General features: G+C 46.9%; 1 protein-coding gene across 3 annotated transcripts in view; it reads left to right on the top strand.

Annotated features, from left to right (window-relative positions):
- Positions 1-27,657, top strand: part of GMIP (GEM interacting protein) — a 588,802-nt gene that overhangs the window by 144,262 nt on the left and 416,883 nt on the right. Inside the window, exon 1 of one of the 3 annotated variants that reach the window (XM_069604015.1) lies at positions 17,542-17,843. The exons of the other annotated variants lie outside the window; for them this stretch is intronic. Within the exon in view, the coding sequence (XP_069460116.1) occupies positions 17,822-17,843 (22 nt within the window). The 5' untranslated portion in view covers positions 17,542-17,821. Of the gene's footprint in view, positions 1-17,541; positions 17,844-27,657 lie in introns of those variants that run through there. 3 annotated transcript variants of the gene reach the window in all.

A 27,657-nucleotide genomic window follows, 5' to 3' on the forward strand; every position in this document is an offset into this window, starting at 1 on the left:
ACACTTTCCTTTCCTGTCACTCTCTGACCGGCCTCTCTCGGCCCTCTTCCTGCTCCAACCTGTGAGGCTAAAAACCTCTGGGACATCTTTGACTCCACGCTCTCCTTCTCTCCTCACATCTCTGACATCTCTAAGAAGTCACACTACCAGCTGCACCTCTTCAGAGGTGTTCTTCCGTTCCTCTCCTTCCCCCAGAAGCTCACTGTCTCTAGAGTTCTGGTTCTCTCTAGGCTGGACTATTGCAATAGCCTCTTTCTAAATCTGCCTGCTTCTACTCTCTGCCCTCTGCAACTCATCCAGTACAGGACTGCGAGAATTGTCCTTGGCCTCAAGCCCAGGGATTGTATCTCTCCAGGACTGAAATCCCTACACCGGCTCCCAGTGGCTGCGAGGATTAAGTTAAAACCGTATCCATTGTCCACAAGGCCTTATGCGGACTGGGGCATCAATAACTTCAACTCTCTCTTCCTAAATATCTTCCTTCTCGAGCTCACCGCTCATCCACCTCCAACTCCCTCAGGGTCAGTCGCTTCTCCAAGCAACGAGTTGGTGGTAAATCTCTTTCTTCGGCTGGAGCCTCCCACTGGAACAGCCTCCCTGAAACTTGATGAGAATCATCTCCAGTTCCGGAAGCACCTCAAAACCTTTCTCTTTGCTTCTGCTTTCTCTCCTCCTCTCCTCTGCTGATTTTCCTGCTGAAACTGTGCTGGTTACCTGGCCACATTCTGATCTCAGGCCCAGGTCCCCTGCCCCCCTCGCCAGTCGCACACCTGCACTGCCTTCCTGGCAACTCCTGCACTTGGGGACTGTTTTCTGTATACCTAAAGTCCCTCTACCAGCACCTGATTCCTGATGTCTGCACTTACCCTTGCACTTGCCACCAGCTGGCCGTACTTTTACTTTTGTTTATTTATTCTATTTATCCCATGTACTGCACTGTCCTCTCCGCCCTTCCCCTCGCACTTTACCCTTTCCCCCTTCCCATGCACTTGTGGAATGTGATTGAAACCTGGATTGTTATGATCGTTATCTCGTCTTCCCTCTGTTCTGTTCCCCTCCCCTGCTTGTCGCACCTTGAAACACTTGTGTATAGGCGCGTTATAAATGCCATATCATATCAGATCATAATATAACAAATGAGTTAATTCATTTTAGGCAGTATAAGTACCGGTTTTCAGTGTGTCATACTTGGCAGATAGCTGAACCGAGCAGAAACAAGTCAGGGAAGCTCCCAATTAAATGCACTGACACGAAGGAAGAAGAAACTCCAGCGTGGTGTGATCAGAAAGGATTTGTTTACACTTGTCGAGGAACGTGGCGTCTTGCCACTTCCATGGAGACACGTCAATAAATTGCACATAGAGGACATTGATATGAGACGTGCATTGGTGTTGTGAAAAGGGGCGCGACCATCTAGTGACGTCAGCTTGAGGGGCGGGTGATCTGAATTAATGCAGCAAAGCACTTGAATTTATGACGATGGATCAATGGATAAGCACAAGATGGCGGGACCAGACCCGTTGTTTTCGTATGTATTAAAGTGACAAAAACTCAGGTAAGTTGCATTGGACATTTTTTTAAGAACGATCGCTGTAGGCTTTAGAATACATGCCTGATCGATTAGGCCAATAACATTTCAGACCAAACTACCCCTTTAACGAATTAACAGGGTGTCATTTAATGTCGTTGTTTGGTTGCTGCTGTTATTAAATTGAGAACCGTAATGTACCATAATTTCTTCCGTTTGGGGGTTGTGGCTGGAGTCGCACAGATTTGACCTAGTTAGCTTTCGCAATTTGTTCAAAAAATGTAAGCAGATTTTCATATATTTTATGCAGATGTGGATCCTCTTAGTGAGTCAATGTGCAAACGTGTGAGTTCATGGGTGAGTGGATGAGTGAGTGGGGGAGTGAGTGGAAAAGTGAGTGTGAGAGGGAGTGAGCGAATGATTATTTGTGAACGAGTGACTGAATATGCAAATGATTGAGTGAGTGAAGGAGTGAGGGAGTATGTCACTGAATGGGAGAGTTACTGATGTAGTGAGTTAGTGAGTCAAAAATGTATTTCCTTTAGTGACGCTGCTGAAAAAAGTGCTGGTAAAAAGCTTAGAATAGACGCCTTTTCATTTTTTGTAAAAACCTGCAAGGCCAATTTCTAAGGAAATCCATTCCTATATGGAAAGAACTCTGTAAGTGCCGTCCGCTTTCTACGTCCGTGGCACTTAACGAGCTCAAATGAACCAGATTCACGAAGAAAGAGGAAATCACCAGGCGCAAGACCATGGAAACAATCAAATATGCATCGGAAACAGCTGTCACATGCTACAGGCAGGGACCCATTTTCAGCTAGAATTGGTATATTACTCAGAAACAGGAGGAGGTCTGGAGGGCCCTGCTCTCCTTTTGTTTCTGAGTAAAGAGTTGCTAAAACGTTTCATTCCAGCCCTCCTCCTGTCCCTGAGTGCAGGGGCATCATGCAGCAGACAAACCATTCACTCAAAGACCCTGTGGTTTTTAACCACTCGTCTGCTTGAATGAAAGAGCTGCCTGCTGGTGAGAGTTGGGGCGCACTATTGTTGTCACACCTTTGGTGCACTCAGTCCCTGCTTTTGGAAGAGCGAGCGGGGCGCAGTAGAGTTAATAATGCCAGTGCACCCAACTCTCCTGCTTTCACCAGCCCCCTCCACCCCAGCCTTAGGCGTGGGTGGGACTCTCGTTAGGGGCACGGCCTAAGTACACTCGTAATTAAGCCACGCCCTTAACTAGAGCCTCCCCTCCATTTAGAATCTCACTTAAAGCACTGTACCAAACTATACATATTTGACAACTATACGCATAAACACAGACCCCACCAAGGAAAGTCTACACAAGAACTATATGTAACTTGTCAGACAGTAGTTTAGGCTCAGCTGTAAATATTTAAGTTCAGCCCTCACTGGTGGAGCCTAGAGGGATCTGTGTGATGCACGGGATCCGAGCTATTGCTTCAGATTACTGTTTTTGAAAACTATATATTTTTTTGTATGTATTGAGTGTGCTTCGGTAAACAAATCCTTAAAATTATGTAACTTTTTATTTTTATTTATTTATATTTGTATTCAGTTCTAAAAGCACTTAAACAAAAACATATCAATTATTAAACCATATAATCCAAACCTCTACTAACCGCCTAAGACCCATACCAACTCTCATAAAAAAACTCTATTACAGCTTCTTCGAACAGAAAATAAAAAAAATCAGTTTCCACTCATTTTAAATCCATTTCTCGCTACTCATTTCATATTTCAACATTAAATTTCAGCATATCTATACCACTCATTTCCAATAAATATCCTAAAAGAAATATGGTATATTCATATTAAAATGCATGTTCATAAAATAATGTTAAAAACCATATCAAACAAACAAAATCTCCCTACTTCCTTAAATATCTGTCTTTTTGTTCTCCCAAATGTGTTACTCTTTCTCTCACTATTTATTGGGAGTATTAACCTACCTAAAAACATGATCCTACATTGTGTGTATAGCACATCAAATAATCGTAGGTCACCGGTGACAAATAAAATCCACTTTGTGAATACATTAATCTCATTAAAAAACAACATTCATGTGTATTCACACAGGACTTAGATTAGATTTTTTCTCTCACTCTATGCATAAGCGTATAAGTTTTGCATCATCAGTCAGTGTCTCGGCCTTATGCCAAACGTCTCTTGAGGCTATTATTACAGACTAACATATATTGTAACTATTGCAATAGCATCCATTGCGCAATGTTAGCAAATGTCTGATGGGTTCTGGCAAGAGATGATAAAACCCACATTGTCGATTTCCTCTCGAAATTCCAAGACTCGAGACAATCGTTACCAATATAGGAAGTTGGTACAAACATAGACGCATAAATCTACAGAGACTCAGGTACAGAATCACACTCGGGTAACTTTGTGGGCAGTGCGGAATAAACGCCTGCAAAGCATATTGACTGTATGTGTTTTTAGTCAACACATACTCAATATTACATCGCCAGTCCCATATGTATTCTTTTTTCTTAAGATCTTTGATCATACAGCTTGATATGCCGCGTTGCTCAGGATACCCTTCCATAGCTGCATGGACGTCTACTCGTTCCTTCAGAAATATTCCCAGCGATTTGTGACGATTTGACTGAGTCTTAATCATTTTATAGAACAATGACATCATTGGATCTCCTTCACAGCACAGCCTCTTTAAATACTGAATACTTATACTAATATGCGGCAGCACTTTCAAAAAGGGAATACCCAGTTTCAATCATATTGCTTGTATGGGACCCCTGTACCGAGCCCCAAAACTGGACGCCACAATTTACCTTCCACCACAAACAACCATGCACTCTTTACATTCTAATAGGATTCAAGGCCATAAAGAATCCCATGTACAATGCTATCCTTATACATTTGAATCAATCCCTCTAAAGAGTTGCCTCCATGCGATCTAGTAAAATGCTTAATAGCTGCACATTTTCCAACGGCACTCCCACTGATCTTAAGCTTGGTGTGGGGTGTGACTTTGCCGCCACTGATGACTACCCCAAGATGCTTAACACTATTATAAAGCTCAATCTTCTTTTTATCTGTGGACCGGGTGCATGCCTTCTTCATCTTATCCTTTCCAAATGCCATTATCTTCGGTTTGGTTAATTATTAAATTGTTATCATTGGAATAATTTGCAAATGCCTGTAATGAAATCTGCAGACTAATGGAGTGCGGTCGAGGATCACCAGGTCATCAGCATAGCTGAGCCATAAGATATATTCAGATCCAAGTTTAGGAGGAAAATCACAGGCCTTAGTGAGTAGGTCATTGAAGTTGGCTAAATACAAAGTGGAAAGGGCTGGCGCCAACTCAGCCTTGCTTAAGGCCTTAGTTTGTATTAGCCAATTTTGAAAGAGTGCCCTCAACATCCATCCTTACTTGGGCCATAGTGTTCATGTAAATGCATGAATCATCTTCATAAGCCCCTCGGGAATGTCCCATTTACTGAGCGTGCTCCATAGTTTAACTCGATTGATGGGGTCAAAACCCACAGTATAATCAACTATGGCTAGGTATAGCTTCATTTCCCTATTTGATTGGGTGTCCTCAATCAACTGCTGCAGAATAATGACATTATGCAGCGTCCCATATCGCGGTGTGGACCCGGGTTGAAAATTATAAAAAATACGATTTTGTCTTTTCTACGCACTTATGTCTTTCAGTAAGAAGTTGGCAAAGAGCGTACTTGTGGTGTCCAGCATAACTAACAAGCGACAGTGTGCCGGGTTTGTTCTTACCCCACTCTTATGCACATGTATAATATGCGTGGTTTTATGAGAACTATTTTGGAGTATCCGCTTGAGTATCGATGACCAACAGTCAGGGCTTTTCTTGAATACTAGATTAGCTCGGGCATCAGGGCTTGGCGCTGCAGAAGGATTACTCTTTTTGATCACTTCTAGCATATCATCAATAGAATGATCAAATTGGTAAATATCCTCCCCTGCCCCAAAAATATGGTTTTCCTTCGGATTGACATAATACCAGCCTTTTCATTTATCTCTCTCCAAATACTGCTCCGATTGTATTGTCAAGGTTAGCACAGCATGGTCGCTTAAGAGATTGAATTGTAAACGGCGTAATACTTTTGCCTACAGAAACGAGCCAATAATGGATAGGTCCTACATGTACACCTCCCACGTCCACCTGACAGATTCAAGAATAGACTACATATTTCTGACAATGGAATGGCCTGTCTGGTTCACTCTACTGACATCGAGCCTATGACCCTAGCAGACTGTAATGCAGTGACGGTAGGACTTATCGAATTGGTCGGGATGTTGCCCACAATATCAAAGGCGGAAGCCCCGGGGTTCTTAAGAGATCTGGTTTTCCTGCAATGCCCCTGTGGATATGTCACACAGGAACTACTGGGACACGCTTACGGCTGTGGCAAGTGGTAACGTTATCTCTAATTTGGATGCAATGAAGCGGTTAAGGGGATGGAAGGAGCAGCAGCTTCTAAAAGAGGTGAGGGACGCACACAAGAGTTATATTGAAACCCTGACTAGCAGAAACTTTAGAGCGATCACAATGACAAAGAGCCAACTGAGGCTTCTTCGCACAGAGAGCAGAGCGTACCTTACATCGGCTGGAACACCGTTACTTTGAGCAGGACAATATACCAGGAAGGGTGCTGGCACAACTTATTACGCAGCAGACTAACCATTCCTTTATAAGTACTCTGATTTTCGTCCAGGGCAGTGTGAAGAAGAGAAAATAAGAGACCTATTTCATGAGTTCTAAAGCACACTGTACTCTTCTAGTGGGCCCAATACCCAAAATAAAACATCATATCTGAATGGGATAGATCTGAAGCAAATTTTCTAACTAGACAGAGACCTGTTAGGCACCTCAATAGACCCACCGGAGGTCATTCAGGCTATTAGGTCTCTGAAGTTAAACAAGGCTCACGGCCCAGATAGATTCACTGCCCAATTTGATAACGTGCTAGTCCAGTTGCTGGCCAAGCCTTTGGGTGATGTTTTCAATGCAATAAGGGATACTCAAACCAGGGAAGGACCCCAAGCAATGCTCTTCTTACAGTCTTAAAGACTGATTGCCCTATAGTTAATGCCTTCTCTCATACACCCGACCAATGGTGCTTTATCTGGGGATGAAGCACAGCAGACAACATCAGAAGGGTTCTACATCTAGTGGAGGAATCAGGCACAACTCACTCCTTTGACGCTCGACACTAAGAAAGCCTTTGACAGGGTGGAGTGGGGATTTCTCAGGGAGGTACTCGAAAGATTTAATTAAATGCATCACATGATCCTGTTCAACTAAGTGGACCCTACTGCGCGCCTTTTGGTTAACAGGGCTCTTACCCCGAAGATCTGCCTGGGCAGTGGCATGAGGCAAGGATGCCTCCTCTCACCCCTTCTCTTCATAATGGTTATGGAGCCCCTGGCAGCACGCATAAGGGCTAATACTCAAATTTCAGGAATACAATTCGGGGGGTCTGAGCATAAGATCAACTTGTTTGCGGATAATGTTATTCTGTCCCTCACCATACCCCTGCGCTCCCTCACCTTTGTTGAAATGAGCTCTGCATATATGGCCTCGTCTCAGGGTTCAAAGTAAACCGTGCTACGTCTGAGATGCTAGGACTTAACATTCCCACCCTTATGAAGGCTGAAATAGAGCAACAATTCGTGTATGCCTAGGATAGCAAATCATTGAGATACTTGGGGGTTAATGTACCAGGGACCCTGGCCCATCCAGACCCTCTTAATTACCCCAACCTGGTGAGCAGTATTAAAAGGACATAGACCGATGGAACTCCTAACACCTGTCCTGATTCGGCAAACTGGCCATTATTAAAATGAATGTTCTCTCAAGAATGTTATATCTTTCTTCAGTCGGCCTTGTCCCGGATACTCGATGCACCTTAGGTCATTGGGACACTCTGCTGCTACAGTTCCTTTGGGGCTGGGGGACTCACCCTGGGTCAATAAGCACACTCTGTATACCTCAAAAAGCCGGGCGGACCTGTCTTTTCCCAAACCTTTTAACTACTACCAAGCGGAACAGGTCAGACCACTTATCGACTGGGTGCAGAGGGACTCTGGGAAGATCTGGGTGACCATGGAGCAGGCGGTGGCAGGGCGCCACTTATAGATCCATCCGTGGCTGCCGAGATGGGAGAGGGCACAAGGATTCTACATTAACCCAATCACTAGGGCGTCTCTGGAGGTTTGGGATAATCTGAGTAAGTCGGCGAGATCATGCTTGTTTCCATCCCTCTTCACCCCGTTAATACATAATGATGATTTCTTCCCGGGTAAACTTGACATGAGTTTCATACAATGGCTGGACAAAGGGTTATGCACAGTGTGGGACCTCTTTACGAATGGGAAAATTAGATTGTTTGACGAGTGTAAAACAGTGTTTGGGCTCACAGAGAGTGATCACTTTAGGTATGTGCAGGCTAGACAATGGGGCCTTCACCCCACCATCGTGGGAGAGGCAGCCAGGAAGCTTACCCCTCTGGAACTGGTTTTCCAAGAGCCAGCAGACGCTAAAGGGCTGATATCCCGGTTATATAAAGCCATTAACTTACTTTCAGTCCCTGATAGATCATACTGTGCTGACTGGGAAAGAGAACTGGGAACAGTGATAACCCCGAAGACAGGGACATGTTATGTAGGGAGGCACTCGCTACATAATGCCAGCGCCTGGCTGCAACACAGGCCAAAATACTGACAAGATGGTATGAAAACCCTTCACCTCTGCATCACTCTCATCCTAGCAACTCAAAAATGTGCTGGAGGGGAGCGGGATGGAGTGCATGCTACTACACATTTTATGGGGCTGCCCAGGAAAACAGGATTTCGGGCGGGTCCAAAATGAAGGAAATAACAGGGGTAGACATTCCAGAAGACCCCCTGCTCTGTACCCTGGGCCACAATGGCACTCTAAAGAAGCGCTGTATGACAGCTGAACTCAAGCTGCTGGAGCACTTAACATTGACGGCCAAACTATCAATTCTTCATCTCTGGAGCCTGTATTCTATAACTTTATGGTTGGACAAAGCATGGAAAATGTTTGCCATGGAAAAGCTTACCGCTAATATGAGGAACTCTATCCTTACCTTCATGTCAGTCTGGCCGCCATTTGTGAGCTTTATGCAAAAATGTTTCAATTCCATGACATGCCCAGCCCGATTGAGAGCGCTCAACCTGGTCGAAATGCCTTAGAACGTGTTTCCTATCCCTTTTTTTTTGTGTGTTTCCTCGATAATCTGTTGGCACTTCACCTTGATGCCGGAGTTGACCCTGGGGAGGGATTATTCTGAAAATTGTTGAAAACATCTAAAATGAATACAATTTTACCTTTAAAAAAAACTAGTCAATAGTGCTAGAGTTGTATGCCACACGCCGAGTTGGACCTACTTTTTCTTACTGGGCCAATAAGTTTGCTGCACTAACCGTGTTACGTGTGAGCTTAAACTCCTCCCACCTTACCATAACATTTCCATTTCCATTTTCTTATCTTTATTAAAGCCACTATCTACTATGAATACTATCTGGGATGATCTGCTGTTTAGGACACACACATTAGGGAGCCAAAGACATTTGTGTATATCTCGGGTAAGGATACACCATAACCGAAGAAATCGGACCATTACCTTGTTGGTTACCTTCCCCCTCTCTGGGAGATCAGCAAAAGGATTGGAGATACGCTGAGCCTGCAGACGAGGCATTCAAAGGAGGAGTAGGGCTGAGTGGGAATGATAGTAGCACAGATCCAATCAGGGAAGATCAAGGCCACTCCACCTCCAGACCTGTTAGGCCCGGGCTTGGAAAGGATCTTGTAACCCTCAGGGAGTTGTGTGGCAAAAGCAGTGACAGAGCTAGCAGTGAACCAAGTCTCAGTGAGGGCGAGAACGTTGAGGTCAATGTCTTCGCGAAGGAGACAGATATCAGAAGCGTGTTTGATAGCAGAGTGAGATTTGAGGGTAGCTAGGTGCACCTGGTTACCACCTTTTGAAGGTCTTCTGAGGAGGGGTACAGGCATGTGGTACGCCCATCAGAGGAGTAGAAGGGGCAAGGGGGTGGCTGCCGGAGGAGTGGCGGGAGAAGGGAGGAAGTTGATTAGAGGTGGAAGACGCCTATCACGAAGAAGAGGGTTGCGCCACTGGAAGTACCACACCATCCTGTATAATAAAAGGCCAGACGTATGTTTGTCTGATGTTCGATGCAGTCATGCGCAGTAGAGACACCCTGCCAGTTGTCAATGTTAGACGGAGCTGTTGCCTCAGTATAATAGAGGTAGTGCCAATTTGCTAAGCTTCGCTCGTTGTCACCGCTAGAGCGAGTTGTTGCCTTAGCATATATAGTGGTCCTACTGTGTTAATGAAAACCTGCACTTTGACCCATGCACACAGGCTTTCACACACGTTTTATATATTTAGGAGTACCTCTCTTTGGAGGAAAGAGCAAGAGTGCTATTGTCACCTCACTAAGTGCCAAAATAGATGGCTGTATCTAAAAAATTATGAAAATCCTACGTAAATACGGAAGGTTTCTCTAGTCCCCATTATCAAACATTACGCCACCAAGGTCACTTTGCGTATATAATCTATGGACTGGATTAGGAGCGGAAGGAAAGTTAGATCTAGATAGGAGGAAATTTGGATATTTGATAGCCTTGAAGCAGGACTTTGGCGCAAGGTATAAAGGTTGCCTCAAAGACTTCTAAGAGAAGCAAGGTGCTTTGTACTTGGACTTACTTCCCTGAAGAGTAGACCGCGCGGGAATGTCCTCGCCACCCCCAGGATACTCCATTTCGTGAACTGAATACCTTAATGACAGAAAACAAGTGCACATATCTGGCAATGTGGGCTCTTAAATGCAACATGCCCTTAGAAGAAGCAAACTGCACGGTGGGTCTCTTAGAGGGGGCACACAAGTACTGTGACACAGAAGCTGTGGGATTTGGACTGGGTAGTCCAATGTATGGAGTATAGGAAAGGCAAGCTGGTTGGGGATCTTAGTCTGGTACACATGAAACGAAGCATACTGCCCACATAGCTAGAGAAATCCCCTAACCACTATTTCAGAAGGCAATTCATGGAACTGAGAATTGACCTGTTTCTAACAGAAGGGACAGGAAGGCCTATCTGTGGACCCTCCTGCCATTATTGTAATGATCCCGAGACAAGGAAACACTTGGGCATATAGTGAGTGTTTGCCCAGCCTTCCACACTACTCCTGGTCGTTATCATGGGGATATTTACATACAGCAATGTATGGCTGGGATCCCAGTATCAATGGCAAAGTTGCTTTGAGGGTAACTCAGTCACATATATAATCAAGGTCTTAAGGTACCTTAAGGAGGACATGTGTGATAGAAATAGTCATTGTGCAAAGAACCCCTCCTCTAATCCCACACTTTTTAAGTCTCACGAATGATTTGATTCGTGAATTTGGTGAAATGAGTACAGGGGTGTAGTTGACCAATTGTAATGTATCAGACCTTATTTATGACATTCAATTGAGATATATATGAACTCTCTTTTAATGTGAGTGATGAAGAATAACGAAATATGAATTATTTGTATAGTATATTTAATGAATGTGTCATAATTGTTTTACTTGTGAAAGGTTTGCATGTTTAAACCATAACACAATAAACGCATTTGTTTTTAAAGTATCAATCCAGAGACGGCTTTGGGGCCTTTCAACTCTTTCAGTTGATAGGGGCCACAAGCCTCAGTGGGGCAGGGGGGCACCAACGGCCCCCATGTTGGCAGTCAGTAGTCTCATGACACAAAAACACATATTTCTTGCTATAATACTTTCGTTCTGTGGATTTAAAAGAGCGCTTCGCAGCGCTCGTTTTATAATCTGCGTTTGCTTGAGCCCTTCCGGCTGTCACTTCACTCTGGATATACAGATGTGTTTGCCTTTTGTAACACCAATTTCTCCACATCAGCCCCTTGCTGACAAAGAAGGATTTATAGCGTTTCAGTTGGAATTTAGTGTTTCAGCTTCCTGCTAGCCGTCTTGTGATAATCAGTGGCTTCTAACCGCTGGATGTATTTCTTTATCTCCATTATATTATATGCACCCCCACAGGTGCCGTAGACTGTTCTTTTCGGCTCTAAGCAAGGGGGGCCGCCAACCATCATGTTGAAAAGGGCCCCCACGAGCACCGGCGCATCTTCAGTCGGGCCTATATAAATGATTTCGCACATACAGTCTGTAGGCTGATAGCATTTCAGAGGCCTGTGTCATGGGCGCTTTCTCTTTCCCCTTAGCGAAATATAGAATCAACTTGACATTCAAGCACTGCAGTTTTCCAAAGTCTCAGCTATGCAAACACACAAACACAGCGTCCCTGACTCTCCAGGTCATTAACGTGTGACGAATCAACTTCCGGGGCACCAGTGGTCCAGGGATGAATATCGGTTTTCTAAACCATCAGCCCCACACCTCTAGTACACAAGAAGGGATCCGAACAGATTGTAAACACGAGCAAATTGTAAACCTCCTTCTCCAATTTTGGTAACAGGACAGAAAAGCAGGCTTATGCAAGGTTGTGGATCGTTGGTTAGTTGCAATACAGTGAAAATAAATGTATTACCCAATGATAAAAAGGACTGTCTAGTCAAGGTTATATACACATATCTACTTTATTATTATCACAACAGACAGTTCTAGCACACTACAAAATACAACCCACCCTGTCAGGAATGCAGAGGGCAGGCAGTTACAAGAAAGAAGGGGATGCGCTTCGGATACTGATAGGAGGGTAGTTGGTTAAGTAATTAATCGCAATAGTTCATGGATACTTGGTTTCAACCCAAAGGGAGCAATGGGTCATAAAATGTCAAAGGGCAAATTAGGCTTGGGGTGGGACCAAGCTTGAATAACATATGGTCTTTCTCCTTCTGTAATAGCTTGGCAGGCGAAGACCGTTGGTCTGGAGGGTTGCCAAGAGCAATGCTATAGGTTAAGATTCATTCTAAACCTTAAAGCATCACCTCTTTGTTTTTGCTTTGTCACCCCGTGTGGGATGGGTTTGCCCAGACATGGCTTCCGTGGCTGCTGGGCCTAGAGACCCAAGCTACTCCTCACTGATGAGGGCCAACAAGGCCGAAACATGTTTGAGGATGCTTGTGGTCTCGTACAGAAGGGATGTGACCTAACAGTTCGTGCTGGACTGCACCTTTTGGGGTGGGACCAAGCCTGCTTTGCATATGGTCTTTCCCCTTCTGAAATGGCTTGGCAGACGAAGAACGATGGTCTGGAGGGTTGCCCAGAGCTATGCCAGAGGTTAAGATTAATTCAAAACCTTCCAGCCATCACCTCTTTGTTTTTACTAGGGGACTTTGGAGAAGTACCAGGGGGACAGAACCACAATGTACCTTGTTTTTGTAGACGTTCTTGGTGATCGACAGGGTCGAGTTAGTTTCCGGGCGCTTTGCAGCTCCTGCGACAGAGATCAAACACGAGAGACAAATGCAGATATCAGGCGGCAGGCAGTTCGGCGAGCCTGGCTGGACAGACAGCTGCAGGCTGGCCTACATGGCAGTTTGGGGTCAGGAATCATTTTCTTAATGCTGGTTGGTGGGTCTGAAGCACTGGTCGAGGCATCTTGGATGATGTTAGTGACTTCGACGTGACAACAGTCAGTGGTGCAGTCGGTTGTAGCTCGAGCGACTTGATTGGCTCGAAAATGTCCTTTAACGCGTATGGATGCATGTCAATGCACTACTTCTACCTTCTTCACTGGGCTCATGTCGCCCTTTAAGGTGGATGACCCAAAGCTGAGTAGAGTGTTGCAGGCAACTGCCTTGTCCTTGGTTTGGTTCAGAGACTCTCTGTCACTTCCCACCTAGGAGACTTGCTGTAGAGCCTAGCAGGGCAAACAGTGTGCGGGCTGGTTACGAGTTCTGGAGCTGCTCCAGGGTCCTCTGGATTCAGTATCTTCCTCTGTTCTTGGGAGAAATTTAGGGGAGGTATGTTGCTTCCCACTTTGGACATCCTTGTCTTCCTTCACCGACGGAAGCTGTAAGGCAAACTGTACCTTCAGCCAGTGTCCAATGCTGAGTTCTTCTTGTCATTCCTTGCAAAGTCTTCAGATGATCTTCCCAAAAGAAGGGCTTGACCCTCTTTTAAAGCCAAATAATCCACAGTGATTTGTGTACCTTAATGAACCAATCCTGGGTCCCCACAAACAATCTCCTGTATGCATGAGGTCATAACTAGAGTGCTTTGCAACAGAAAAGGTAAAGGGGTGAAAGCATGTAATGCTAAGTCCGATCCATCTTCCTCTCTGTTGTGGATCAAAGGGTCTCTCTGGTTAATTGAGCCCTCTGTGGTTCCTGATTAAAGCGGCAGGTCTCCCTTGAAGCTGAAGTATGATATGATATTTATAACGCACCTATACATAAGTGTTTCAAGGCGCGACGAGGCAAGGGGGGGACAAAGGGAGGACAGACAATGATCCTACTAGGCCAGGTGTAATTCAGATCGCGCAAGTGCATGGGAAAGGGGGAAAGGAAAGTGTGCAGGGCAAAGGGAGTGGGGAAAGTGCAGTACATGGGAAGTGGAATAAATAAGACACATAAAACAGCCAGCTGGTGGCAAGTGCAAGGAAGTGCAGACGTAAGTGCTAGTAGGGGGACTGAAGGAATTCAGAAAAACGGTCCCCAAGTGCAGGGGTTGCCAGGGAGGCAGTGCAGGTGGGTAATTGACGGGGCCTGGGCCAGAGATCAGAAAGGGTGGCCAGGTAACCAGTGCAATTTCAGTCAGGAATTCAGCAAGGGACGGGAAGAGAGAAAGCAGAAGCAAAGAGGAAGGTTTTGAGGTGTTTCCTGAACCGGAGATGGTTTTCCTCGAGTTTCAGAGAGGCAGGGAGGCTGTTCCAGAAAGAGGCCCCTGCCGAAGAGAGTGATCTGCCACCAACTCGTTGCTTGGAGAAGCGACTGAACCTAAAGGAGTTGGAGGTAGATGAGCGAAGAGCTCGAGAAGTAAGGTATTTAGGAAGAGAGAGTTGAAGGTTTTGCGGCCCCAGACCCCAAAAGGCCTTGTGTACAATGCAGAGGGTTTTGAACTTAATCCTCGCAGCCACTGGGAGCCAGTGCAGAGATTTCAGTCCTGGAGAGATACGATCCCTGAGCTTGAGGCCAAGGACAAGTCTCACGGTCCTGTTCTGGATAAGTTGCAGAGGGCGGAGAGTGGAGGCAGGCAGGTTTAGATAGAGGCTGTTACAGTAGTCCAGCTTGGAGAGGGCCAGGGCTCTGGAGACAGTGAGCTTCTGGGGGAAGGAGAGGAAAGGAAGAATACCTCTAAGGAGGTGCAGCTGGTAGTGTGACTTCTTAGAGACATCAGAGATGTGAGGGGAGAAGGAGAGTGCAGAGTCAAAGATGACCCCGAGGTTTTTAGCCTTGCAGGTGGGAGTGGGAGAAGGGCCAAGAAAGGCCGGCCAGAGGGCTGCAGGGAAGGAGGGAGTGGGTGTGCCGATGAGTAGAATCTCAGTCTTACTGGCATTAAGGCAGAGGTCATTGGCAGCACACCACTCCTGGATAGCGGACAGACAGTCAGAGATGAGGGAAGGAGAGGAGGAGGCCGAGTGTAGCCTGAAAATGAGCTGGGTATCATCCGCATAGCACTGAAAGTTGGGACAGAGAGCAGCGATGCGGTGGGCAAGGAGTGCCAGATATTGCTTGAACAGCCAGGGAGAGAGGTTAGATCTCTGGGGGACACCACAGGTAGAGAAGAAGATGTCAGAGAGGAAGGACCCAAGTTGGATCTGGGAGGGTCGGTCGGAGAGGAAAGTCAGCCATGCCAGAGCCTGACCATTGATACCCAGGCTATCACGGAGACGGTTAGAGCAGGATGGCATGGTTGACAGTGTCAAAGGCAGAAGAGAGATCAAGCAAGATAAGAACGCAAGGGGTATTAGAGTCGAGGTTAGTTTGCAGGTCTTCACGGATGTTCAGGAGAGCAGTTTCCGTGCTGCTGGCAGCTCTGAAGCCAGACTGATGGTCATGAAACAACCAACATATTCAGTGTGGAGATTGAGTTTTGAGAAGGCCAGTTTCTCCAGGAGCTTGCCCAGGAAGAGAATGATGGAGATTGGGCGATAGTTAGCAGGGCAGGAGGGGTCGGCAGAGGGTTTCTTAAGAAGAGGGTGCACAAGAGAGTGCTTCAGGGGGGAGGGGAAGACTCCAGTGGTGAAGGAGTGATTGCAGAAATCCGCCAGTGCAGGAGCCAAGGAGTCGATGTGATCCTTGATAGCTTTGGAGGAACAGGGGTGAACCTGTTTCGACGAGACTTTCATAGATCGGACTGGTCTATAAACCTCGTCTGGAGAGAAAAGGGGAAAGGCCGAGAAGGAGGGAGGAGGGGTGGCTGCAGAAGGGCCAGAGGAAGAGCAGAGAATAGCAGGAGGGGGGTGAGAGGAGGCGAGTGAGGACAGGATGTCCTGAGTTTTTGAGATGAAGTGAGAAGCAAGTGCTGTACAGAGGACCTGGGAATGGACAGGAGAGGTAGAGACTGCAGCAGGATTGGCCAGTTCCTTGCAGATTTTAAAGAGTTCGGCCGAGTTGTTAGATGCCGCAGAGACGCGGGCTTCGATAAGAGCTCTCTTCTTGGTGAGGACGAAGAGCCGGTATTGCCTTTGCAGCAAGCGGCAGGCAAGTTTGTCAGAGGATGAACTTGAAGCATGCAATTTCCTCTCTGCAACCCTACACTTGCGTTTTAGGGTGACGAGGTCTGAGTAAGACCAGACTTTTGGTTGCCACCAAACCACATGCTTGTACCTTCTGAATGGGATCCCCTTGCGGGAATGACTACTGTAAACAGCTGCCACAGACATGACAGGTCACTGTCCTTGATACTGAGAGGCGTAAACTGGCTTCCGGTTGGCACAGTGCATTTCAGAGGTTGTTGGGGTTTTGCTGTCCTTTGTTAGACCTGCAACCAGTCCCCCCCGTGGGCCTGTTTGAATTAACTCTGATTAGTATGTAAAGCAGCTAGCAGCCGCTAACAAAGGGCAGGGAGGGTCCATGGAGCCATTGTTGGTTAATTAGGATGGCCTTGGCAAGAGGAAGGTTTTGCCATCCCCCTTCTGAGATGCCTTAATGTACTCTTGGCTGTCATATTCCAACTAAATATGACGGGGGACGGCACCTGTAGGCTGTGTCCACCCAGAGAACACAGGTCTATGTGTATGTCGAGCGATTAGCATATGAAAATGTGTGCAGATTAGCCACACACACTTTCTGGAGGTTTATCTACCATTATTCAATTTCATTTAAAATTTAAAAAAGCCCACGTGAGCACATACCCACAATGTGCCTGGTCGAATTCCTCACAGGTTGCAAACACATTTATTTCATTAGTGGCAGAACATTTCAAGTGCATGGAGGATTATACAGGTTGACATTATCTTACATTCTGGCACTTCTAGTTCACCATTCTGGATGTGAAAAGTAAAGCCACAATTATAGTCGTTATGGCTTAACATGTTACTGTAAGGATTTACATGCTGTCATGTGGCTCTATTTTGCAATTTGTGTTTTTGTAAGAAAACTCAATAAGACATTATTACTGTAGGCCTTGATATCCAAACTATTTGTACCAAATAAAGTTTGGAAATAGGCTGTCAAATTTGAATAGTTGATTAAAACCCCTGCTTCACTGTTCTGCCAAAGTGTGTGATCCTGGTCCCCCCACCTCCACACTCCTTTCCTTCACCCCCTACCTCCTACCGCCTTTGCCAGCTGTACGGCCATCCCACTCCCTCCTTTTTGAATGCAGCCTTTATCCACTTCCAGCACTGCATTTGGCACCTTTTTCTAAAGCAATTGAATTGTTGAATGAAATCTGCACAAGCACCATGAGGCAGCGCCCCCTCCCTCCCTAGGTGGCCCCCCCGGTTAGTTAACGTGTGGCCGCTGTGCACCTCTAGCTCCCCGCGAGGCAGGTGGCGGGTGACCCAGCCCTCGGCTGCACACATCTCACTCTGCACTGCAGCGCCTCCGCTTCCTGGACCGGCCCTTGCTGTGCAGAGTGTGTGGCAGGCAGGCAGGAAGCGCTCGCAGTGGACCGCACGCAAGCGCCGCCGCCGCCTCCAGCCGTGGAGACACGCAGATGGGCCATGCGAGCGCCGCCGGGCACCGCGCTTCAGAGGGGGAGGCCTGCGGGTCCTGAACCCCGGCAGCTCGGCCACACGGCGGCCGGGGCCGGCTTCTAGGGCTGCCTGGAGTGGACCTATCCGGGGTGGCCATGGGGGACTCCGAGGAGAGAGGTAGGCAACGAACTGCGACAGGATGTCTTCATACTCTGGTTCCTCATTACACACTTCATCGAAGACGCTGCCTCTCCATGGTTCCTCTGCAGCTGCGCGCGCCCACGCTCTTAGCGTTATGTACAATATCTGCACATAGCGCGGCCCAGTTGAAAACTCGCCGAATCCTGCAACGGGTGTCGCACTTCTCTCCTACCTCTCAATTCACTCGCCCTCTGTAACCTCTTAGCCTCCTGCCTCTCAAAGCCCTCAGCCTCCCTGCAACCTCCTGCCTCTCAAAGCCCTCAACCTCCCTGCAACCTCCTGCCTCGCAAAGTCCTCAGCCTCTCAAAGCCCTCAGCCTCCCTGCAACCTCCTGCCTCTCAAAGCCCTCGACCTCCCTGCAACCTCCTGCCTCGCAAAGTCCTCAGCCTCTCAAAGCCCTCAGCCTCCCTGCAACCTCCTGCCTCTCAAAGCCCTCGACCTCCCTGAAACCTCCTGCCTCTCAAAGTCCTCAGCCTCTCAAAGCCCTCAGCCTCCCTGCAACCTCCAGCCTCTCAAAGCCCTAAACCTCCCTGCAACCTCCTGCCTCTCAAAGTCCTCAGCCTCTCAAAGCCCTCAGCCTCCCTGCAACCTCCTGCCTCTCAAAGCCCTCGACCTCCCTGCAACCTCCTGCCTCTCAAAGTCCTCAGCCTCTCAAAGCCCTCAGCCTCCTTGCAACCTCCTGCGTCTCAAAGCCCTCGACCTCCCTGCAACCTCCTGCCTCTCAAAGTCCTTAGCCTCTCAAAGCCCTCAGCCTCCCTGCAACCTCCTGCCTCTCAAAGCCCTCAGCCGCCCTGCAACCTCCTGCCTCTCAAAGCCCTCATCCTTCCTGCAACCTCCTGCCTCTCAAAGTCCTCAGCCTCTCAAAGCCCTCAGCCTCCCTGCAACCTCCTGCCTCTCAAAGTCCTCAGCCTCTCAAAGCCCTCAGCCTCCCTGCAACCTCCTGCCTCTCAAAGTCCTCAGCCTCTCAAAGCCCTCAGCCGCCCTGCAACCTCCTGCTCCTCAAAGCCCTCGACCTCCCTGCAACCTCCTGCCTCTCAAAGTCCTCAGCCTCTCAAAGCCCTCATCCTTCCTGCAACCTCCTGCCTCTCAAAGTCCTTAGTTTTACAGCAACTTAAAGCCCTCAACCTCTCATCAACCACCTACCTTTCAAACCCGCACCCTCTCAACAACCAACTACTGTCAAAGCCTTCAACTTTTCTGAAACCTTCTGTCCCTCAAAGCACTCGAGTCTGCAGGTGTCTACTTCTCCTCAAAACCCTCAACCTGGCTGCTGCAGCCACTGCCCCTCAAAGCCCAGCTTTCTAATGTCTGCCCACCTAACTATTCCCTATAACCGCTGAAACTAATTCAATAGCAGAAAACCGAGCGAGGATCAATGATGCATTATTCAGCAATGGGACGCAGGCGCTGCCTGCATTGGGGGTCGCATTTTCACGGGTCCGGCACATTTTGATAGGAGAGTCGGTAAATGCCTATTTCACTGTCCAGGTGCGCTGCTGGGCGGGGCGTTCACTGTGATTTTGCCGCGTCCCCCTTAATCTTTTTCACCCATAATTACTAGCACTGTACTATCTGTAACGCACCCCTGTAACCTGTCGTTCCTTCCTCCTCAATAACTGCTTTATTCTATCACCATTCTGAAACATCCCATTGCTATTCTCTCTGCAACCTCCTGCCTTCTGCTCTCACTCGCAACCTCCTGGCTCTGCCCTCACTCACTCGCAACATCCTGCCTCTGCCCTCACTCGCTCGCAACCTCCTGCCTCTGTCCTCACTGATGGGATCCGCCTGTCTCTGCCGTCACTCATATCTTCAAACCTCTGCCCACAATCCTCGCTTTCTAAGCTTCTGTGTATGCCCTCACTCGCTCCTCATCCTCCTGCCTCTGCCCTCACTCGCTCCTCATTCTCCTACCTCTGCCCTCACTCGCTCAGCAACCTCCTGCCTCTGCTCTCACTCGCTCCTCATCCTCCTGCCTATGCCCTCACTCGCTCAGCAAACTCCTGCCTCTGCCCTCACTCACTCAGCAACCTCCTGCCTCTGCCCTCACTTGCTCCTCATCCTCCTGCCTCTGCCCTCACTCGCTCCTAAACCTTCTCACTCTGCCCTCACTTGCTCCTCAACATCCTGCCTCTGGCTTACTCGCTCAGAAACCTACTGCCTCTGTCCACACTCGCTCCTCATCCTCCCGCCTCTGCCCTCACTCGCTCTTCAACCTCCTTCCTCTGCCCTCTCTCGCTCTTAAACCTCCTGCCTCTGCCCTCACTCGCTCAGCAACCTCCCGTCTCTGCCCTCACTCTGTCTGTAATCTCCTGCCTCTACTCTCACTCGCTCTGTAACTGCCGGCCCCAACCTTCATTCTGAGTATCTCACTATCTTTTTGCTCACTTTGTCTGTAAAGTAATGTCTCTGCCCTCACTCATGGTGAGTGGCGACTAGTGAATTTTTTAAGTGGAGGGGTGTAATATTTCTCCCAGGTATGCTATACCGACCGAGCATAGCGAGGGAGCCCTAACCAATCAAGGGGAGTTTGGCGGGGTTCTCCCCCTGAGAATTTCTTTTAAATAATTGTTTAAAATGGTGCATTTCAGAGCACAGGGTTTAGAAAAATGGGGTAGAAGCCAAACAGTTTGCAATTGGTTTTGTAGGGTAACTCATGATAAAATCCAATAGATGCAAGTCACCAACAGTGCACAGGAGGATTTCTCTTCTCCAACACATTGCCATCATGCCTGCGCCCAAAATATGTTCCAGTATGAAAATATTCACAGTGGCTGTGCCCATACATTTCCATGCTCACTGAACCATTATACCCTAGTATTCACATATAAGAACATACTGAAGTTTCCTTTGCCAATAAGTCAGTAATAATACTACAAGAAAACATGTCCATGTGTGTGCTGCCAATATAGGGCACTTTCCCCATGTAAGAACAAATTCCAGTTGTCTTTACCATTAAAAATTGTTGGGGTGGTCAGGAAAGATCTCCATGATTACGAGGGGTTCATGTCGTGAACGCCATATTAATAACTGGCTAAGTGGGGCTGGTGGCAAACTGGTGCACGATGGTGCATCCCATATGGATCAAAGAGTAGTTAATTATGGATGGGATATATTATTTTAGCGTTACTGTTTCTCTGGAAATTGATACATATTAGCTTGCACACGCGTAGAAAAATTAAATGTCAAACCCACCAGATGTAAAAACATACATGCAAATTTATGCAAATACATGGGGAATTCATGAATCTCAATATAGTGAGCTTACGCGGGGTAAATCAGTGCTCAAGGTCCCCAGGAGAATCAATAGTGAGATAAAGTGGCAGTTTTGTAGATTGGAAAGTTTGAATGGACTGGTGACCTGGGGAATGAGATAGTATTGCTAACTCAAAGAGAAATTATTTACTGAGCCTTCCTCATATTGCTTGAAATATTTACGCGAACCATGTGCAAATTAAAAGTTAAGGCTAAAGAGCTTAGGCCAGTTATTGCTAGTAATGAATTATGTTTCAATACCAATGTTTAATCATGTGCTGAGGTCATGACCTACTACGGACGAATCCAAAGAAGAGGCGTGTTCTGTAAATGATCGGAAGATGACAAGATAAAACTAGCCAATGAAAACTTAGGAATTGGGAAAAGATGAGGTTTCTTTGAAGAGATTTTATTCCAATCATGTTTGTGGGGGGTGGATTGCAACAAAGTATTTGGGAGTGTTTTGACTGTTGTAAAAATGTATATAGGACATGAACTGAGGTGGTTTGTTGAAGCTTGTGTTAGTTTGGTCCTGGAACACCATGTAACTGCTCCCCTGATAATTGTACAATAAACTTGCTTCATGTACAACCATGTACTCAATTGTTAAGTGGTGGGCCTGTTTGGGTTAAGGTGATTAAAGGCCCATCTGCACATTTGGCATCCCTGGTTTGGGCCCCAGGCTTTCTGAGATGTCGAAGGTCTCCTGTCAGCACCACTCAGCTGCGGCACCTCACTGCAGGGACCAGTCTTCTGTGCACAGTGAAAAAGAGGTCTGCGGATGCTATATTGTTTAAAGATCCATCTGCTCCCCAGAGGCACAGTGCCGTGGCCAAGCTGTGCAGGATGACTTGACGGAGCACCACATTGGAGCGCGTAAAGCAAGGGGGAAATAGAGGGAAAAAAGGGATTGTTTGTTTGATTTAAGGGGTTTGGTAAGGATGAGGGTAGACTTGGAGTGTGGGTGTGAAATGAGTTGGGGTTGCAGTGATTGGAAAAGAAAATGACATGCCTGTCTCCTGGGGCCCCAGCACCTCACACATGTAAACAATCATTGTGGTTATGTATGTATGTCAGCTGATTTTGGTGAGTGGGAGGAGGGTTGTACAACAAAGGCATTTCAAGAATGCCTTTGTTGCTCAATATCCCCCCCAATGGCTAAAATAATCACTCCTTCTGAGGTGCAGTGGGGCCCAGGGGGTGGCCATGGTATTTCTTATTGCACAGATGCAAAGTAAAAAAATACCACCCTAGGGCCCCGCAGCACCTCAGAAGGAGAGCTAATTTTAGCCATTAGAAAGGGAGATTTTGCAACAAAGGCATTCTTTTTCTTACTCGGCGAAATAAGCTCCACGGAACAGCACACACACACAGCACACACACATTTACACAACCTACACACAGCAAGCACTCTCTCATTCACACAAACACCTATCATCATTCACTCACTTATAATACAAGCATACATGCATCCGTACACATATTTAAATAATAAATACATAAACATAAAAGTGCCTTCTTCCGGTTGTCCTGAAGTTTCCTCCCTAGCACTCCATCCCCTGCTAGGATGAACAGGAACCAGGAAGCTTCCTGGTTTCTGTACATGCATGCAGGGGCCTGCGCATGAGTGACGAGACACCCCACTCTGCCTGCTCTGTCTGTTTGTACAAGGAGGCGCCGGAGTGCCCCCTCCAACATACAAAACTGCAGTTCCCCATCCAGCATTTCCAATGAGCTATCTAAGGCTCGGGAAGCGCCTTGCTTGGCTCATTGAGCTTGCGCAGCTGGGGAACTAAACTATCAAAGGGAAACAATGTTTCCCTTTGACAGTTCAGCCAGAGCCAGCCCAGGGACACCCCTTCAGCTGGCTGGAAAAAGCAGCTGAGGGAGCACTCAGTGTTTCACTGGGTTGGCTCCTCGGCTGTCGGCTCCTCCATAATGGGCGCAAGGGGGCCAAGACCCAGTGGGTCGACGCCCCCTCGCCTATTATGGACGAGCCACCACTGCTCATGGCATCCTTCTGTCTCGCCCATCAATCATAGTATACCATTTTTCTGCCTTCACTTGCTCTGTAACCTCCTCTCTCTGGCCCCACTCATTGTATCCTCCTATCACTTCCCTCGGTCATTGTATCACTTTCTCTCTGCCTTCACTCACCTTGTGACTTCTTTTCTCAACCGTCTGGTATAGTACCCCATGTCTCTGCCTTTGCTCGCCCTGTAATCTCATGTCTCTGCTGTCAATTGTTCTGTAACCACTTGCCATTGCCTTCACTCATTGTATCTGTCAGTCTGGACACCCACTCGCTCTGTAAACTCTGGTCTCAGCCCTCACTCATTGTATCTTCCTGTCTCTGCCCTCGCACTGTCTCTGCCCTTCCTATTCAGTAACCCCCTGTCTCTGCACTCATTGATTTATTCTGTCTGTGCCCTAACTCATTCTGTAACCTCCTTTCTGTGCCCTCACTCATTGTATCCTCCTGTCTCTATGCTTCCTCACACTGCAAACTTGCTCTGCAAACTTGCTCTGTAACCTCCCGCCACTGCTGTCACTCGTGCTGTAACCTCCTACCTCTGCCCTAATTTGTTGTATCTCCTTATCTCTGTCCTCAGTCTCTGTTTAACCTCCTTCATCAGCCTTTAGTCATTGTCTCCCCACGGCTTTGCCAGCACTTGCTCTGTAACATCCTGCCTCTGCTCTAACTCGCTCTTTAACCACTTGTCTCTCCTCTCAACCATTGTAACCTCCTGTTTGTAGCATCTATTTCCCCCTTTCCCATCCTCTTATCTTCCCTTCGCTCATTTTCTTTCTTCCAGCAGACTAATATCTGGATGCTGGTGGGGGAACAGTACCCACCTCACCAGACAAGCAGAGCCCCTCTGCTACCACTCCGGTGCCCTCACTTGCCATGTAACCCCCTTCTATGGCCTTACCCATTGTATACTACTGTCTCTGTATTTACTCACTGTATTTTCTCACACTGTAACCTCATGCCTCTGTCCTCGCTCATTGTATCCTACTGTCTCTGCCATCACTCGCTCTGCAACCTCCTGTCTCTGCCCCCTCTCATTGTATCTTCCTCTGTCTGCCTTGGCTCGCACTGCAACCTCCTGCCCTACCCTCAATTGCTCTGTAATCTCCTGTCTCAGCCCTGACTCATACAACCCCACGGTCACTGCCCTCATTCGCTCTGTAACCTCCTGTCTCTACCCTGATTCATTGTATTTTACCGTTTCTGCCATCACTCGCTGTTTAACCTCATGTCTTTTTCCTCAATCATTATATCCTCTTGACAGTGCCCTCACTCTGCAACCCCATTTCTATGGCCTAACTCATTATACCCTACTGTCTCAGCCAACACTCGTTCTGTAACCTTATGCCTCTGCCCTCACTCATTGTAACCTCCTGTCTCTGCCCTCACTCACTTTGTTACCTTCTGATTCTGCCCTCATGCACAGTATCCTTCTGTCTCTCCCCTCATTTTCTCTGTAACCTCCTGTCTGTGCCCTCACTCATTGTATCCTACTGCCACTGCCCGCACTCGTTATTTAACCTCCTGCCAAAGCTCATACTCATTGTGTCTCCATTTAGGGTTGTGCACCATTGAAACAGGTGACTTCCTAAGGAAGTTTTCCTAAGTCCATTCCCCAAGGTGGCAATTGCCCAAATGATTGTGTTACCTCTTTGCATAGTATTCTTAAAATGTCACCGACATGACGTCATTTGTGATGTTATCTGTGATGTCATGTATCATCAAGTTGGATAACAATAAACATCTGGTATCTCTCAATAGCACGAAGATACTCCTCTTGAGGTAAACATGCACTCAGTACATACCCTCATAATGTTATGTGATGTCATATGTGCTGGTGTGAGCCGTGCATTGTGGGGGCGTGAGCTCTGGCTGCGTATCGTAACTTCCGATTTTGTATGGTTTTTAGATTAAGCGCTGTAACCATAAAGTCACTTCAATGAAAAGTTTTATCACTGAATTTGCATGGTTTTTAACTCATAAGCTTAACCGTACCATCCTGTCATCTAACAGTTTTCACAGAATTTCAAAGGTTTTTATAACTGAAGGTTATAAAAAAATATCTACATTATACATAACTTATTAAAATAACTTCTTTTCACATATGTAACATACTTAGCCCTAAACATACCTTCAAGAATGTTACTTTGTTCAGTGCACATTTGCATGCATTGGTATGAGCAACGTATGCCCGGGGCACTAGTTATGGTAGTTTTTCGAGGCCCACTGACCACTTTACACCACAGTGCCTCTGTACGTCACTTGCCATGGCCTGTGACTATGGAATGTGGCCGCATTGTCCCCGACCAAGCCACTTGAAGAAGATATTGGGGCTAAGCTATGGTGTAGTTTGTCTATGTACCTTCTACTCCCAAAGTAGGGAGAACGGGCGGGTGCCTATGAATCTAAGCAGATACAAGCATCAGAAAGACGATTACAGGTATGTAATAGTTGGCTTCTGAGGCTTGTGTATCTGCTTAGAATCACATGTTTTGCATAGACTAGCAAGAAGTATCAGGAGAAGGAGGTCAGTGGTTAGAAGGAACAGAAGCAAAAAGATGTTTTACCACTACCTGTCCCTCTTGAGAATTGCTCCTCGCCTGTGTATCCACACAGTAATGTGGAGTGAACGTGTGAACTGATCTCCATGTTGCTGTCTTACAAATTGCATTTAGGGGCACATTTGCGATGAAGACTAATGTCGCACCAGTACCATGACTAGAGTGTGCTCTGGGTCTAAATGGGAATATTTTGTTGGCTAATCAGTAGAATTGTTATATGCAATTTACAATCCATTTAGAAATGTCTGCCTTGGAGATAGAGCCCCCATCTCTTCCTGCAGCTAAGGAAACAAAGAATTGCTCAGTTTTCCTTATTGGCTTAGTCTTGTTGACTACATAACTGCCTTCCTAACATCTAGTGTATGGAGTGTTCTCTCTCCAGAGTTTTGTGGATTCTGGAAAAATGCTGGCAGTTCAATAGATTGGTTGATGTGGAATTTAGAAATTAACTTATGGGAGACTTATGGGAGAACCGTGTATGTGTTCTTAGGACCATCTTGTTATTGTGCATCATGACAAAAGGTTCTGAGACTGATAATGCTTGTAGTTCACTCACACTTATAGAGGTGATCGCTATAGGAAAAGGGGCCTTGCAGCTTGCTTTATGCATGTGTTCCAAGGGAGAGCCACGGGCTTACTTGTTTAAATCCCACCCTGCAAGTGGATATGCAAGTGGGCGATAAATAGAAATCACTCGCCATAGTGACTAGAGTACTAATAGTCCTAAGTCCCCGTTCCTACAGCTCCATGGGCATCAGAACCCCCGGCTGAGAAAAACCGAGCCCCCCTCCAAATACTGCACAGTGTGTGGGGGCATGGCCCTGGGCACCAGGCCCGCCCCGGCACCCCACCTCAGTCCCCCCCGACACATCTGATGCTTGTAAACCTGGCTATACTAATATTAAAGCCCCAGGCGTACCAGCGGGGGACAGTGGGTGGCACCTATGGAAGAATGGGGACTTAGGGCAATGAGCACTCTAGTCACTATGTTGAGTAACTTCTATTACTCATACGTCCCGTCCCCTTTCCTCCATCCTTGTGGGTGATTCCACCGAAAACACTGAACAGGCACTTTTTGCCTTTTTCACAGTAATGATATTTTTGGACTTTCTCCATGCTCTTTCGGCTTTATGATGTTGTTGCTTCAGGAAAGCTAAAGTAGGAGAGTAGCACGTGTAAGAGGATTTTTAATGGGGCTCTAGTTTTAAAAAGAGCAGTGGCATCACAAATTAGTTTGAACTCTTTGGAGCCGTTTTCAAAATACTCATCACGGCCCACATCCGCGTTAACGGTTGCCAAACATTGACTAAATCCGTAGCTGAGATGTAGAGGAGATCTTCCCTTTTTGTGGTACCGTGGCAGTCCCTTCTGATGGTTAACATTATACATTTTCCTGAAGAAAAACAATCTAATAGAATGACCCGACCAGGAGGTGGCCACGGTGCCACCACGTACGAGCACAAGATTCAGGCACTGTCCATGTTGCTTCAACGCAGAGGTGGTCAAGGCTATCAGATCAGAGCTACCCACATCAGATCACACAGGTCAGCTGAATCAGAGATCGCAGGATCATCTAACCAGATATTAAAATCTCCAATGATCAATAGATGGGCATATCTAGGTCCAGCAGTTGCCAGAAATGGATCTTCTAAGTTATCTAAAAAGGTTTGTGCGGGTCCGGCCGGTCTATAACATAGTACTACGTTAAATGAATCAGTGGGGGTTATCCAGTGGTCAAAGTGGGCGGGAGTGGTTGGGAGTAGGTGGGAGTGATTGGGAGCGGTGCTCCACTACATTAATAATAAAGTTTCATTGTTCCTATACTTTTATTTTAAAAAGAAACTGTTCCGCAATGGCTTAGTTTTAAAATAAAAGTGTAGGAAGAAGTTGAAACTTGCACTTCAGTGCACTGCGTGGCGATGTGGATTGTAGGGAGCAGGGT

This window comes from Ambystoma mexicanum, chromosome 3q (genome assembly GCF_040938575.1).
Source record: "Ambystoma mexicanum isolate Mex_15411 chromosome 3q, UKY_AmexF1_1, whole genome shotgun sequence".
Lineage (NCBI taxonomy): Eukaryota > Metazoa > Chordata > Amphibia > Caudata > Ambystomatidae > Ambystoma > Ambystoma mexicanum.